General features: G+C 49.9%; 1 protein-coding gene across 3 annotated transcripts in view; it reads left to right on the forward strand.

The window, feature by feature from the left end:
- The first annotated feature begins 7,450 nt into the window (after window positions 1-7,450).
- Window positions 7,451-16,456, forward strand: part of KIF25 (kinesin family member 25) — a 44,667-nt gene continuing 35,661 nt past the window's right edge. For 2 of the 3 annotated variants that reach the window (XM_070796543.1, XM_070796544.1), the window contains exons 1-2: window positions 7,451-7,581; window positions 15,360-15,425. In XM_070796543.1, coding sequence (XP_070652644.1) covers window positions 7,510-7,581; window positions 15,360-15,425 — 138 coding nt within the window. In that variant the 5' untranslated portion in view covers window positions 7,451-7,509. The remainder of the gene's footprint in view (window positions 7,582-15,359; window positions 15,426-16,456) is intronic. The other variant, XM_070796545.1, reaches the window with a different exon arrangement.

The raw sequence follows: 16,456 nt of genomic DNA on the forward strand, positions 1-16,456 counted from the left end.
TTTGCTATCATATTAACAGTGTTCACAGACTCATTGGCAACAGAACCCCTCTTCTCGCCTCCCCTTCCCATCCACTCATCAGCCCACCGGGCATCACTGCTGTGACAGGCAGTGTCCCCAGACCCTGGGGACATCCCCTCTCCCGATCGCACAGACACGCGAGTGAAGGGTTCAAGTCCCTTTGGCTGCTGCTCGGACGCTCAGCCGCTGGGTGTCAGGCTATCCTCTGATCACCCCTTGTGTCAATAGGGTGCCCTTGTGACGTGCGTGAGGGCAGGGAGCCCCGTCCCTGCACCGAGGGGACACGTGTTTGGGTGCCTGTGTGTCCAGCTGGGGGTGGGGTGGGCTGGCGAGCGGGTACCCCCATAGCCATTCACCTTCACGGCCTCTGAGTGGGGCTGTCAGATTTCAAGAAAGACTTTGATGAAGGAATGGGGGGTCTCAGGTCGTAGAAACTCTGGAGATCACGCAGAGCCAGGGGTTACCACGCTGGAGGTGCAAGCATTCGTGTTTGGTGTATTATAACGCCCAGAAAGGAGGACAGACTTAGAGACCGTGTTAGCATTGCTTTGGTTTCATCCTCTGCTGCACGGCTCTGTTGCCCTTGTGGCAGGAATGGCTCTGCCCGTGGGGTCTGCGCTGGGCAGCTTTCCGGGGCAGCCATGGGGAAGGGGGCTCCTCCCTGCTCTGTGCATGGAAGGCTGGTCTCGGGGATTTACACATCTAAGGAAACACTTTGCCCCAGCAAAGCTGAGGTGGCATGACTTGCGGGAGGGAACTGTGCACAAAAAGCAGTCTCCATGCCTGCATCCGTTCAGCTCATCTAAACCCACACAACCCCAACAGACAGACGTGCCCGGTCGCTCAGTCGCGTCCAACTCTCTGCAACCCCATGGACTGCAGCCCACCAGGCTCCTCTGTCCACGGGGATTCTCTAGGCAGGAACACTGGAGTGGGTTGCCATACCCTCTTCCAGGAGTTCTTCCCGACCCAGGAATTGAACCACGGTCTTCTACATTGCGGTTGGATTCTTTTACCAGCTGAGCTACCCAGGAACATATCTGACTTGAAATTGGGATATAAAAGCCAACTCCTTGCACAGTTTTTTCAACAAATACACCTGATGAATGCCCACTCTGTGAGACCTGGCCACTAGATACTCCAAAGCAGAGTGGGAGACAGACGCGCTGTTCATTACATAAACCCAGTAACTGGATCTGGGTAAAGAGGATGTCTGGGCACTTGGCAGGTTTACCACAAGGACCCGCTACAATCATGCAGATGGCAGACTTAAGAAAACCGTCCTCCCTTTGGGAGAAAAGGCCTCAGCAGGCAGAGGACAGAGGCAAGGCTGCTGCCCTCCGAGCAGTGGGTCAGGGCGCCCCCAACCCCGGTGGGGAGCTCGGGGTTCAGGGCGAACGTAGCTTCCCCTGGCTCTGGCCCCCGTGGTAGAAGGGAGGGGGTCAGTGTCTGCCAGGGCTTTGCCTGCATACTTGGGGTTTCCCCACACCAGGTCTCCAGCATGAACAACCAGCTGGCCCGCGGGCTGGTGGTGGAGATGGGGCACAGCCGAGGTCTGGGGGGCGGGGTGCTGCTGACTGAAAGTGGGGACCGCAGTCTCTCCAGTAGGTTAGGACTCTGTTTTCCTGCTCTTGAAGAGCTGTCTTATTCTTTACTGAGAATACAGGTAAAAACGGTCCAAATCTAAAATGGTAACAATGGTTCCAGTGTTGGATTTTTATTTTATGTTTTAATTAGTTTAAATTTTTTTTTATGTTGGAGTATAGTTGATGATACCACTGTAATAGCAGAAAGCAAAGAGGAACTAAAAGAGCCTCTTGATGAGGGTGAAAGAGGTGAGTGAAACACTCAGCTTAAAACTACTATTAAAAAAACTAAGATCATGGCATCCAGTCTCATCAGATCAGTTCAGTTGCTCAGTCGTGTCTGACTCTTTGCGACCCCATGAATCGCAGCACACCAGGCCTCCCTGTCCATCACCAACTCCTGGAGTTCACTCAGACTCAACGTCCATCAAGTCAGTGATGCCATCCAGCCATCTCAGCCTCTGTTTTCCCCTTCTCCTCCTGCCCCCAATCCCTCCCAGCATCAGTCTTTTCCAATGAGTCAACTCTTCGCATGAGGTGGCCAAAGTACTGGAGTTTCAGCTTTAGCATCATTCCTTCCAAAGAAATCCCAGGGCTGATCTCCTTCAGAATGGACTGGTTGGATCTCCTTGCAGTCCAAGGGACTCTCAAGAGTCTTCTCCAACACCAATTCTTCAGTGCTCAACCTTCTTCACAGTCCAACTCACATCCATACATGACCACAGGAAAAACCACAGCCTTGACTAGACGAACCTTTGTTGGCAAAGCAATGTCTCTGCTTTTGAATATGCTATCTAGGTTGGTCATAACTTTCCTTCCAAGGAGTAAGCATCTTTTAATTTCATGGCTGCAGTCACCATCTGTAGTGATTTTGGAGCCCAGAAAAATAAAGTCTGACACTGTTTCCACTGTTTCCCCATCTATTTCCCATGAAGTGGTGGGACCAGATGCCATGATCTTCGTTTTCTGAATGTTGAGCTTTAAGCCAACTTTTTCACCCTCCACTTTCACTTTCATCAAGAGGCTTTTCAATTCCTCTTCACTTTCTGCCATAAGGGTGGTGTTATCTGCATATCTGAGGTTGTTGATATTTCTCCCGGCAATCTTGATTCCAGCTTGTGTTTCTTCCAGTCCAGCATTTCTCATTGTGTACTCTGCATAGAAGTTAAATAAACAGGGTGACAATATACAGCCTTGACGTACTCCTTTTCCTATTTGGAACCAGTCTGTTGTTCCATGTCCAGTTCTAACTGTTGCTTCCTGACCTGCATACAAATTTCTCAAGAGGCAGATCAGGTGTTCTGGTATTCCCATCTCTTTCAGAATTTTCCACAGTTTATTGTGATCCACACAGTCAAAGGCTTTGGCATAGTCAATAAAGCAGAAATAGATGTTTTTCTGGAACCCTCTTGCTTTTTCCATGATCCAACGGATGTTGGCAATTTGGTTCCTCTGCCTTTTCTAAAATCAGCTTGAACATCAGGAAGTTCACGGTTCACGTATTGCTGAAGCCTGGCTTGGAGAATTTTGAACATTACTTTACTAGCATGTGCTGCTGCTGCTGCTAAGTCACGTCAGTCATGTCCGACTCTGTGCGACCCCATAGACGGAAGCCCACCAGGCTCTCTGTCCCTGGGATTCTCCAGGCAATAACACTGGAGTGGGTTGCCATTTCCTTCTCCAGTGCATGAAAGTGAAATGTGAAAGTGAAGTCGCTCAGTTGTGTCCGACTCTCAGCCACCCCATGGACCACAGCCTAGCAGGCTCCTCCGTCCATGGGATTTCCCAGACAAGAGTACTGGAGTGGGGTGCCATTGCCTTCTCCAACTAGTGTGTGAGATGAGTGCAATTGTGCGGTAGTTTGAGCGTTCTTTGGCATTGCCTTTCTTTGGGATTGGAATGAAAACTGACCTTTTCCAGTCCTGTAGCCACTGCTGAGTTTTCCAAATTTGCTGGCATATTGAGTGCAGCACTTTCACAGCATCATCTTTCAGGATTTGGAATAGCTCAACTGGAATTCCATCACCTCCACTAGCTTTGTTCGTAATGATGCTTTCTAAGGCCCACTTGACTTCACCTTCCAGGATGTCTGGCTCTAGGTCAGTGATCACACCATCGTGATTATCTGGGTCTTGAGGATCTTTTTTGTACAGTTCTTCTGTGTATTCTTGCTATCTCTTCTTAATATCTTCTGCTTCTGTTAGGTCCATACCATTTCTGTCCTTTATCGAGCTCATCTTTGCATGAAATGTTCCTTTGGTATCTCTGATTTTCTTGAAGAGATCCCTAGTCTTTCCCATTCTGTTGTTTTCCTCTATTTCTTTGCATTGATCACTGAAGAAGGCTTTCTTATCTCTTCTTGCTATTCTTTGGAACTCTGCATTCAGATGTTTATATCTTTCCTTTTCTCCTTAGCTTTTCACTTCTCTTCTTTTCATAGCTATTTGTAAGGCCTCCCCAGACAGCCATTTTGCTTTTTTTCATTTCTTTTCTATGGGAATGGTCTTGATCCCTGTCTCCTGTACAATGTCACGAACCTCATTCCATAGTTCATCAGGCACTCTATCTATCAGATCTAGGCCCTTACATCTATTTCTCACTTCCACTGTATAATCATAAGGGATTTGATTTAGGTCATACCTGAATGGTCTAGTGGTTTTCCCTACTTTCTTCAATTTAAGTCTGAATTTGGCAATAAGGAGTTCATGGTCTAAGCCACAGTCGGCTCCTGGTCTTGTTTTTGCTGACTGTATAGAGCTTCTCCATCTTTGGCTGCAAAGAATATAATCAATCTGATTTCGGTGTTGACCATCTGGTGATGTCCATGTGTAGAGTCTTCTCTTGTGTTGTTGGAAGAGGGTGTTTGTTATGACCAGTGCATTTTCTTGGCAAAACTCTATTAGCCTTTGCCCTGCTTCATTCCGTGTTCTAAGGCCAAATTTGCCTGTTACTCCAGGTGTTTCTTGACTTCCTACTTTTGCATTCCAGTCCCCTATAATGAAAAGGACATCTTTTTTGGATGCTAGTTCTAAAAGGTCTTGTAGGTCTTCATAGAATCATTCAACTTCAGCTTGTTCAGCGTTACTGGTTGGGGCATAGACTTGGATTACTGTGATATTGAATGGTTTCCCTTGGAAGCAAACAGAGATCATTCTGTTGTTTTTGAGATTGCATCCCAGTACTGCATTTCTGACTCTCTTGTTGACCATGATGGCCACTCCATTTCTTCTGAGGGATTCCTGCCTGCAGTAGTAGATATAATGGTTATCTGAGTTAAATTCACCCATTCCAGTCCATTTCAGTTCGCTGATTCCTAGAATGTCGACATTCACTCTTACCATCTCTTATTTGACCACTTCCAATTTGCCTTGATTCATGGACCTAACATTCCAGGTTCCTATGCAATATTGCTCTTTACAGCATCGGACCTTGCTTCTATCACCAGTCACATCCACAGCTGGGTATTCTTTTTGCTTTGGCTCCATCCCTTCATTCTTTCTGGAGTTATTTCTCCACTGATCTCCAGTAGCATATTGGGCACCTACTGACCTGGGGAGTTCCTCTTTCAGTATCCTACCATTTTGCCTTTTCATACTGTTCATGGGATTCTCAAGGCAAGAATACTGAAGTGGTTTGCCATTCCCTTCTCCAGTGGCAAATAGATGGGGAAACAATGGAAACAGTGACAGATTTCTTCTTGAGCTCCCAAATCACTGCAGGTAGTGATTGCATCCATGAAACTGGAAGATGTTTCTTGGCAGGAAAGTAATGACAAACCTAGATGGAGTATAAAAAATAGCAAAGACATCACTTTCCCAACCAAGGTCTGTATCGTCAAGGCTGAGGTCTCTGCAGCAGTCATGTGTGGATGTGCGAGCTGGGCCATAAAGAAGGCAGAGCGCTGAAGAATTGATGTGTTCAAACTGTGGTGTTGGAGAAGACTCTCGAGAGTCCCTTGGATAGCAAGATCAAACCAGTCCATCCTAAAGGAAATTAATCCTGAAGATTCATTTGAAGGACCAATGTTGAAGCTGAAGTTCCAATACTTTGGCCACCCAATGTGAAGAACTGACTCATTAAAGACCCTGATGCTGGGAAAGACTGAAGGCAGGAGGAGAAGACAGGATGAGATGGATGGCATCACCGAATCGACCGACATAAGTTATAAGTTTGAGCAAACTCAGAGTGAAGGACAGGGAAGCCTGGCGTGGTGCAGTTCCTGGGGTCGCAAAGCGCTGGACACGACTTGGTGAACAAACAAGCGTGGTTTGCATTGTGGTGTTCGTTTCAGGGGTAGCGGTGTGGCTCAGTTACACACACACATGTACCTGTTCCCTTTCCAGATCCTTTCTCACTGTAGAGTACTGAGTAGGGCTCCCTGTGTCATCAGTAGGTGGTAGGTCCTTGTTGATGATCACTCTTAAATACAGCTGAGTGGACACTGGAATTTTTTTTTTAATACTATAAAACATTTAACAGAGAAAAACACTAGGTGAAAAGTGCGGCCAAAAAATACCCTGCACCGCCCCCAGCCGCAGACGTTTCTTTGCAGGAGGATGGCTCCACACACAAGGGCAGCGTCAGGAGCAGTGTCCGCCAGGCGAGCCAGAACTGGGAGGTGAGCAGATTGTCCACCAGGCCCCGCCAGGTGAGCCAGACTGGGAGGTGAAGGGGCTGGGGCTGGGCCTTCGCTGTGCTGATTTCTGTTGTTTAAGGACCACGGTTTGGGTAACTGAAGGTAACTCAAGCAAAGTGAAAGGCGCTCAGTCGTGTCTGACTTGCAACCCCACGGACTACCCAGTCCATGGAATTCTCCAGGCCAGAATACTGGAGTGGGTAGCTGTTCGCTTCTCCAGCGCGTCTTCCCAACCCAGGGATTGAACCCAGGTCTCCCACATTGCAGGCGGATTCTTTACCAGCTGAGCTGCAAGGGAAGCCCAAGAATACTGGAGTGGGTAGCTTCTCTTTTCTCCAGGGGATCTTCCTAACCCAGGAATTGAACCAGGGTCTCCTGCATTGCAGGTGGATTCTGTACCAGCTAAGCCACCAGGACCATGAAAACACAGACCCCCCAGTCTTTGGACACAGTGTGATGTGTTTCTCTCCTGGTAGTGACAGCTGCTTAATTAGATACTTGAAAAATCCCGCTGCTGCAGTTTCATCTTCTCCATCCCGGTCTCCTCTCAGGAAGGAGCCCTGTCTCCTGCGGCAGCCAAAGGAACCATGGACCCCCTTCCCCACCGATCAGAGCAGGGAGAGGGGCCTGTGGGTGGGGCCAGGGTCTGGCGGCCCTGGGCGGGGCCTCACCTGGGATCCCAGCTGAGCCCGGCCTCCGGAGGGCCTCCGTCTCGCAGTCACCCTCCCGGGGGCACCCAGCATGGAGGGCCCAGAGTCCAGCGGTGGCCAGCTCATCTCCGCTGTGTGTGGAGACGCCCTTCGGGCTGGGACGCCCCCAAGCCACGGGGGCAGCAGTTTGCTCAGGAGCTGCCGCAGCTGCAGTGCTCAGGACGCAGGGCTGGAGGCAGGTCACCGCGCAGAAGGTGAGGGGCAGGGGTCCTTGTCCCCACCGACCCGGCCCGGCCCAGAGCCTTCCGAGCCCTGTCCGCCGGGCCCTGGGGCCAGAAGACACATCTCCGCGCTCCATCCACGCGGCCCTGCGCCCGACGGTCACTGCGCGTCATCCTTCCGGGCAGGTGTGGGCCACAGAGCCCGGGCCCCTCCTGCCCCCGGGGCCCCTCCTGCCAGGACCCCTGCCCCCCTGGACGCCCCCCCCCCAAACTGCCCCCCCTCCCCCCGGTACCCCTACACGTCCACCCGCGCGCCCCCCTCCCACCCCACTCACTCCGCCCCGCCCCGCACCCGCATCGCCTTGGCAACCACCCACGGCCCACAGGCCAAGACGATGCCAGTGCGGAGCAGCCGTTGGGGGTGCTTCTGGGAGCTGCGGGCGAGGCAGCTGCAGCGTCAACTGCAGGTGAGGGACCCGGGACCCCAGGCCACCTGCACCCCACCGCCCCTCAACTCAAGGCACCACTTATCCCCAGCGGGTTTTGGCTGATCGCTGAGCCCCGCCCCGCCACCGAAGCTCCACCCCCGCCTGGGGCCAGCGGTGGGCATCCCCGCCTCCCCGCTCACTGCCTTCCCCATCCCCACCCCCGAAGGGTCTCAGTGTCCCCCCTCCAGGGACGTCTCTCCCTCCACGCCCCACCCCCACTTTACTGACTGTCTTCTGAGCCCTGGGCTAAATGTCAGAGATCAGGCAAGAGGAGTAGGCTGTCTCCCCGGCCCTCGGGGGACACGCAATTGAGGAAGAGGAATATTGTTGCTGTTCAGTCGCTCAGTCATGTCTGACTCTTTGCGACCCCATGGACTGCAGCACACGGGGCCTCCCTGTCCATCACCAACTCCCAGAGCTTGCTCAAACTCATGTCCGTCGAGACGGTGCTGCCATCCAACCATCTCATCCTCAGTTCAGTTCAGTTTAGTTCAGTCACTCAGTTGTGTCTGACTCTTTGCGACCCCATGAACCGCAGCACGCCAGGCGTCCCTGTCCATCACCAGCTCCCTGAGTTCACTCAGACTCACGTCCATCGAGTCAGTGATGCCATCCAGCCATCTCAGCCTCTGTCGTCCCCTCCTCCTCCTGCCCCCAATCCCCTCCCAGCATCAGAGTCTTTTCCAATGAGTCAACTCTTCGCATGAGGTGACCAAAGTACTGGAGTTTCAGCTTTAGCATCATTCCTTCCAAAGAAATCCCAGGGCTGATCTCCTTGCAGTCCAAGGGACTCTCAAGAGTCTTCTCCAACACCACAGTTCAAAAGCATCAGTTCTTCAGCACTCAGCTTTCTTTACAGTCCAACTCTCACAGCCATACATGACCACGGGAAAAACTACAGCCTTGACTAGACAGACCTTTGTTGGCAAAGTAATGTCTCTGCTTTTCAATATGCTATCTAGGTTGGTCACAACTTTTCTTCCAAGGAGTAAGCGTCTTTTAATTTCATGGCTGCAGTCACCATCTGCAGTGATTTTGGAGCCCCCAAAAAATAAAGTCTGACACTGTTTCCCCATCTATTTCCCATGAAGTGATGGGACCAGATGTCATGATCTTAGTTTTCTGAATGTTGAGCTTTAAGCCAACTTTTTCACTCTCCACTTTCACTTTCATCGAGACTTTTTAGTTCCTCTTCACTTTCTGCCATAGGAATCAGCAAACTAAAATGGACTGGAATGGGTGAATTTAACTCAGATGACCATTATATCTACTACTGCAGGCAGGAATCCCTCAGAAGAAATGGAGTAGCCATCATGGTCAACAAAAGAGTCTGAAAGGCAGTACTTTGATGCAATCTCAAAAATGACAGAATGATCTCTGTTCGTTTCCAAGGCAAACCATTCAATATCACAGTAATCCAAGTCTATGCCCCAACCAGTAACGCTGAAGAAGCTGAAGCTGAATGGTTCTAAGGACCTACAAGACCTTTTAGAACTAACACCCAAAAAAGATGTCCTTTTCATTATAGGGGACTGGAATGCAAAAGTAGGAAGTAAAGAAACACCTGGAGTAACAGGCAAATTTGGCCTTGGGATACAGAATGAAGCAGGGCAAAGACTAATAGAGTTTTGCCAAGAGAACGTACTGGTCATAGCAAACACCCTCTTCCAACAACACAAGAGAAGACTCTACACATGGACATCACCAGATGGTCAACACCGAAATCTCATCCTCAGTCACCCCCTTCTCCTCCTGCCTTCAATCTTTCCCAGCATGAGAGTATTTTCCAATGAGTCAGTTCTTCACATCAGGTGGACCAAGTATTGGAGTTTCAGCTTCAGCATTAGTCCTTCCAGTGAATACTCAGGACTGATTTCCTTTAGGATGGACTGGTTGGACCTCCTTGCAGTCCAAGGGACTCTCAAGTGTCTTCTCCAACGCCACAATTCACAAGCATCAATTCTTCCATGCTCAGCTTTCTTTATACTCCAACTCACATCCATCCATGATTACTGGAAAACAATAGCTTTGACTAGATGGACCTCTGTTGACAAAGTAACGTCTCTGCTTTTTAATATGCTGTCCCTTTTCTAAATCCAGCTTGAACATGTGGAAGTTCATGGTTCATGTACTGCTGAAGCCTGGCTTGGAGAATTTTGAGCATTACTTTGCTAGCGTGTGAGACGAGTGCAATTGTGCGGTAGTTTGAGCGTTCTTTGGCATTGCCTTTCTTTGGGATTGGAATGAAAACTGACCTTTTCCAGTCCTGTGGCCACTGCTGAGTTTTCCAAATTTGCTGGCATATTGAGTGCAGCACTTTCACAGCATCATCTTTTAGGGTTTGAAATAGCTCAACTGGAATTCCATCACCTCTACTAGCTTTGTTTGTAGTGATGCTTTCTAAGGCCGACTTGACTTCACATTCCAGGATGTCTGGTTCTAGGTGAGTGATCACACCATCATGGTTATCTGGGTCACTGAGATCTTTTTTGTAGAGCTCTTCTGTGTATTCTTGCCATCTCTTCTTAATGTCTTCTGCTTCTGTTAGGTCCATACCATTTCTGTCCTTTATTGAGCCCATCTTTGCATGAAATGTTCCCTTGGTATGTCTAATTTTCTTGAAGAGATCTCTAGTCTTTCCCATTCTATTGTTTTCCTTTATTTCTTTGCATTGTTCACTTAGGAAGGCTTTCTTATCTCTCCTTACTATTCTTTGGAACTCTGCATTCAGATGGGTATATCTTTTCTTTTCTCCCTTGCCTTTCACTTCTCTTCTTTTCTCAGCTATTTGTAAGGCCTCCTCAGACAACCATTTTGCCTTTTTGCATTTCTTTTTCTTGGGGATGGTCTTGATCACTGCCTCCTCTGCAATGTCATGAACCTCCGTCCATATTTCTTCAGGCATTCTGCCTATCAGATCTAATCCCTTGAATCTGTTTGTCACTTCCACTGTATAATCATAAGGGATTTGATTTAGGTCACACCTGAATGGCCTAGTGGTTTTCCCTACTTTCTTCAAGTCTAAATTTTGAACTCCTTACTGAGTTCATGATCTGAGCCACAGTCAGCTCTTGGTCTTATTTTTGCTGACTGTATAGGGCTTCTCCATCTTTGACTACAAAGAATATAATCAATCTGCTTTCAGTATTGGCCATCTGGTGATGTCCATGTGTAGAGTCGTCTCTTGTGTTGTTGGAAGAGGGTGTTCGTTATGACCAGTGTGTTTTCTTGGCAAAACTCTTTTCGCCTTTGCCCTGCTTCGTTTTGTCCTCCAAGGCCAAACTTGCCTGTTACTCCAGGTGTCTCTCGACTCCCTACTTTTGCATCCAGTCCCCTATAATGAAAAGGACATCTTTTTTGGATGTTAGTTCTAGAAGGTCTTGTTGGTCTTCATAGAACCGTTCAGCTTCAGCTTCTTCAGCATCAGTGGTCGGGGCATAGACTTGGATATTGAATGGTTTCCCTTGGAAACAAACAGAGATCATTCTCTCGTTTTTGAGATTACACCCAAGTACTGCATTTCGGACTCATTTTGACTGTGAGGGTTACTCCATTTCTTCTAAGGGATTCCTGCCCATAGTGGTAGATATAATGGTCATCTGAGTTAAATTCATACTCACAAAGTAAATGTCAGCTCGGAAAGGAACTGATGGGGCTCCAGGGTGTGGTCGGCCATTCTGGTCCAGCCACCGTGGGCCTCACCTGGGTCCAGAGTGTCTCCTCGGAGCAGGTGGAACCAAGTCCTGGGGAGGTGCGAGTGGGGTCAGGGGTTCAGGAATGACCTGCCCCGGGGGTGACCTTAGCGGGGCTGTGTGGTGGGCAGGGTGGGCCCCGGACTGGCAGCATGCAAGGCCGTGAAACAAGCCTCAGTAAATTGAAACGGGCAGAAATCAGATGCAGTATGTTATCATATTGCAATAGAGGGAAGCCAGGAATTAATGACAGAGAGGACTTTGATAAATTCACAAATATGTAAAAATTAAAAACACCTTCTAAATAACCAACAATTTAAAGAAGAAATCCAAAAAGAGATTAGGAAATATTTTGAGATGAATGAAAATTAAGGTTCCACACACTAAAATTTATGGGATGCAGCCAAAGCAGAGCTTAAAAGGAAATTTATTTAAGCACCTATATTTTAAAAAGAAGGTAGATCTCGTGCCAATGACCTAACCTCACCTCAGGACACACTGGATAAGGAAAATGAGACCCAACCTAGAAGAAGGATGGAAACACTAAAGATTAGAACAGAAATAAGAGGAATAGACAAAAGGAAAGCTATGGGGAGAATCATCAAAAGCAGAAGCTGGCTCCTGGAAAAGATGCACAACATTGACAAGGCTTTAGGTTGATGGAGAGAAGACTCACGTTAATAAAATCAAGAATAAAAGAGAGCTTGACTGCCAACCTTGCAGAGATAAAAAGGATTATACGAAAATACTGTGAGCAGCACTGCGGACTGATTAGATACCTGGGGGGAAATGGTCAAATGCTTTAAAGACAAAACTGCCAAAGCTGATTCAGGAAGAACTAGAAAATGTCAACAGAGCTGGAAGAAGTAAAGAGATTAATAAATGAAAAAAACCCTCACAGAGTAAAGCCCAGGCCCAGATGGCTCCAATGGCAATTTTTACCAAATGTTTACAGAGGAGCTAACTCCAGTCTTTCATAAACTTCCAGAAAATAAAAGAGGAAGGGACGCTTCCTGCTCCGTGAGGACAGGATCACGCTGACAGCACAGCCACACATAAGTACCTCAGGGAATCTACAGATCAGAGTCTCTTACGAATCTAGATTCAAACTTTAACAAACATTGGCAAACGGAACCCAGCAGTGTACATAAAGGGTAAGGGTTATACATCATCACTAAACTGCAATTGGGTTTATCCCCAAATGCAGAGTTGGTCTAGCAACAAAAATCAGTTAATGTAATAAACCACATCACTAGAATAAAGGCCAAAACCTCCACCCTTATTTCAATCAACCCAGAAATCAGCATTTGACAATATTCAGCTCCTCTTCGTGAAAAAGCACTCAGCCATCTAGGAACAGAGAGGAATCCATCAACCTGATAAAGGGCACCCGTGCAAACCCACAGCGACCATCAGGCCTTGTCCTTAATGATGAATGAGAGGAAGGTGCTCGTCGTCCCCGCTTGTGTCCAGTCTCATCCTGGCAGCGTTAGTCAGGATGATTAGATAAGATAATGGGGGGGTGGCATGTGGATCAGGAAAGAAGACTGTTTGTACATGACATGATCTCATACACAGAAAACCCTAAGGAATTCACACGTCCCCCCACCAAAAAAACACCTAAAAAACTATTAGCACTAAAAAGTGAGGTCAGCTATGGTTTTGCCAGTAGTCATTTAGGGATGTGAGAGTTGGACCATAAAGAAAGCCGAGCACTGAAGGATTGATGCTTTTGAACTGTGGTGTTGGAGAAGACTCTTGAGAGTCCCTTGGACTGCAAGGAGATCCAACCAGTCCATCCTAGAGGAAATCAGTCCTGAATATTCATTGGAAGGACTGATGCTGAAGCTGAAACTCCAGTACTTTGGCCACCTGATGTGAAGAGCTGATTCATTGGAAAAGTCCCTGATGCTGGGAAAGATTGAAGGCAGGAGGAGAAGGAGACAACAGAGGGTGAGATGGTTGGATGGCATCACCGACTCAATACACATGAGTTTAAGCAAGCTCTAGGGGATAGTGAAGGACAGGAAAGCCTGGCGTGCTGCAGACCATGGGGTCACAAAGAGTCGGACATGACTTTGCAACTGAACAAGACGAGCTCAGCAAGGTGGTGGGATACACGGTCAATACACAGAAGTCCGTGGTGTTTCTACTCCATAGCAGTGAGCGGTAACAGCAAAGATGACCAGATGTTTTGGAGGGAATTTGCCCCCTGAGGGTGGGTAAGGCTTGCCCTCTGAAACAGTGCTCGGGGCCACCAGCCACCAGGCACATCCAGGCCAGACCCCAGCAAGGTGCTGCTGCGCACTCCCTGGAGGACTGTCATCAGAAAAACAGAGGGCAGCTGGGCGGGCCAGAGGAGCCGGAGTTCACGCACGCTGCGGGTGGGGGTGTGAAATGAATGCAGCCCGGCGTTTCCTCCACCGGCTGCAGACGGGCCCTGCGTGCAGTGCCAGTCCTAGGGCACGCGCAAGCTTGAGGAGAGCGTCCTCAGCAAAGGGAGGGACTCTCAGAGCAGCCCCCTTCATCACAGCCAAAGAGGGGAGGCCGCCCCGCTGGCCCTCAGCTGGTGAATGACAGGTGTGGCCCCTCCGAACAATGGGATAGTATCAGGCAATAAAGGAACGAGATGCTGAAACATGCCGCGATGCAGTTACGCCTTAAAAATGTGTGCTGAGGGGAGGAAGCCTGTCACAGAGGACCCCACTTCGTATGACTCTATTTACAGTGTCCAGAACTGGCAGAAATGCAGGAACTGGAAGTGAGTGAGTGGTTTCCCAGCGCTGGGTGTGGCGAGTCAGGGGTGATGATGTGGGTTTCTTTTGGGGGTGGTGAACAGATTCTGAAGTTAGTTTTGGCGACTGTCGCACAGCTATGAATGTACTTAAGAGTCTCTGAATCGTCCACTCAGCTGGGCGAGTGGTGTGTGAGCTGTCGCTTAGGACAGCTGCAGTTGGGGGTGGGTGTTGACCATTGCACCTGTCGAGGTAAGAGCTGGTGGGATCTTAGGATTAAGCGAACTCTCAGGGAAATATTTGAGGCGTTGTTTTTTAAGAGGTAAAATTGACTGCGTTGGATAACAGAAATCTAGATGGCTCCAGGTTTCGGGTTTTCTCAGCAGTCACATAGAGTTCACATGTCCACAAAGTTCACATGTCCTGAACTGACCGGGTTCCTTGTGAGCTGCTCGTCAAAGCCTGGGGGAAGGAAGGCTCCCCAGCGGGAGGGCCCCGCCTGAACCCGCCTTCCCGGGAGCTGGCACTGTCCTCTCCCCCAGACCCCCAAGGAGCTGGTGCTCTCAGCATCCGTGCGTGGCTAATACTGAGACTCCTCCGCCCTGAGCTCTGCAGCTCCTTCCTGCCTGCTCACGCCTCCCTCCAGGGGTCAGGGAACCCTCGCTGCCGTGCCCCAGGCTGACTGGCCTTCCCTCTGTGCCTGCGCTTGCTAAGCTCACTCCTGCCACATGGCCTTTGCACGGGCTCCCCCCTTCACCCGCCCCCCTCCAGGGAGTGGCCTGTCCGAGCTCACATTGCCTGTTTCAGTTCTAGCGGAGCTGCTACTCTCTCCGCTCACCGGCTCCATCCACGGGTGTGTGAGTTACCCCACAAGGGTGCTGACTCCACAGCCCCTGGAAGGTCCCTGGCACACAGTCGGTTTCTAACAAGTGTATTCTGAGTAAGTGAACAAAAGGAAAGAAGCAGTGGGTTTTGATGAGCAACGTCTGTGGAGCCCCGCCTTTCCAGCTTGCGTGTGCCCACCGTGACCTGGAGAACGTACTGAAATGCAGACTTGGGTCCATTTGGGATGGGAGGGTCCCAGATTCTGGGCTTCTAGCAAGCCCCTAGCTGCTGGTCTGGGGCTCTCACCTGGGCCCCGGGGTCGCAGACAAGGGCCGGGGGTCCACCAGGGTCCCGGGTGGCCCTCCAGCCCCCGCCACCGCCTGCTCCCCTCCTTGCCGGCCAAGAGCTTGCAGCCTTGTGTGTGAGCCATCGTTCTGGGGGTGGAGGCAGCTGCTGGTGACTGTCACTGACGCTGGTCGTTTGCTTTCTGGATCCTTGGTTGTAGGCCAAAGAGGAGAGAATAGTTGAGCTGGAAACGGAGAACGCTCTTCTTCACCTGAAACTGGCGGAGGTAATACTCTTACCTGTCTCGCGGTTGGGATGGATTATGTCCGGTGTGTGGTGACTCAGCGTCCAGATTTGTTTCAGGCTCTGCAGAAGAAAGTGTTGAGATGCTCTTCTTCCCCCAGCAAGGACCCTTTAAAGTATCTTATGCTGAACCATCTGTAGGTCTGACTTTCTATTATCTCTGTGCTCATGAGTATTTAGGAAGTAATAAATTAACAAGCTGCCTGTGCTTTTAAAGCCAGCTTTATTGAGGACTTACGCAGGTACCAGACATTCACTCGGGTGAAATGTATGGGCCGGTGTTCAGTAAGCTCACGGCTACAATCCCAGCACCGCAGTCAGCTGTCGACCTCTCCCTTCCGCCCCGAAGATGAACCTGTGTGTGATTCTACCCGCGTCATCTGCCTCCCTCACCACAGCCAGAGAAAAAGGAGGCAGCGCTCAAAGCAGTGCTGCCCAACTTCTCTTGCAGATTTGTCCTTCGCTTTGACACATGGGGAATGCTGGCGGATCCTGCTTTGCTTATTCCTACGTGACTGGCTGTGGCCACCTTTGGTCAGCTGGAAAGTGGCCCCCAGAGATGTCCATTCCCTCCTAATTCTGGATGCTGTGGACGTGACCTTGACCAGGGATAAGACCTCTGCAGACGGGATTGGATTTGGGGTGGGGCCTTGTAGGACGGAGGCAGCGGTGACAGAGGACAAAGGAGGGAAATGCGGAAGACTCAAGAAGAGGGGCCTGACGACATCAGGACCAGTGGAGGGGAGGGCCCCCCGGGCCTCGCAGGGCACGCAGCTCTGCCCTGGGTCTTGGAAGGCTGGCCTCAGGACGGGAGGAAAACGTTGGCGCAGTCCAGCCTCCCAGCTTGGGGTGCGTTGTTACAGCGGCGACAGAAAACCCACCCACCCCCATTGAATCACTCCCGCTCCCTGGAGGGCCCCCGACCATCCCCGGGGGAAGCAAGCTTCAGGCTCCCGGCGCCCTGCAGATAACCCTGTTGTTTCACTGAAAAAATGTAGTCACACTAAAACTGCC

The sequence above is a fragment of the Bos indicus genome, chromosome 9, assembly GCF_029378745.1.
Source record: "Bos indicus isolate NIAB-ARS_2022 breed Sahiwal x Tharparkar chromosome 9, NIAB-ARS_B.indTharparkar_mat_pri_1.0, whole genome shotgun sequence".
In the NCBI taxonomy this organism is placed as follows: domain Eukaryota; kingdom Metazoa; phylum Chordata; class Mammalia; order Artiodactyla; family Bovidae; genus Bos; species Bos indicus.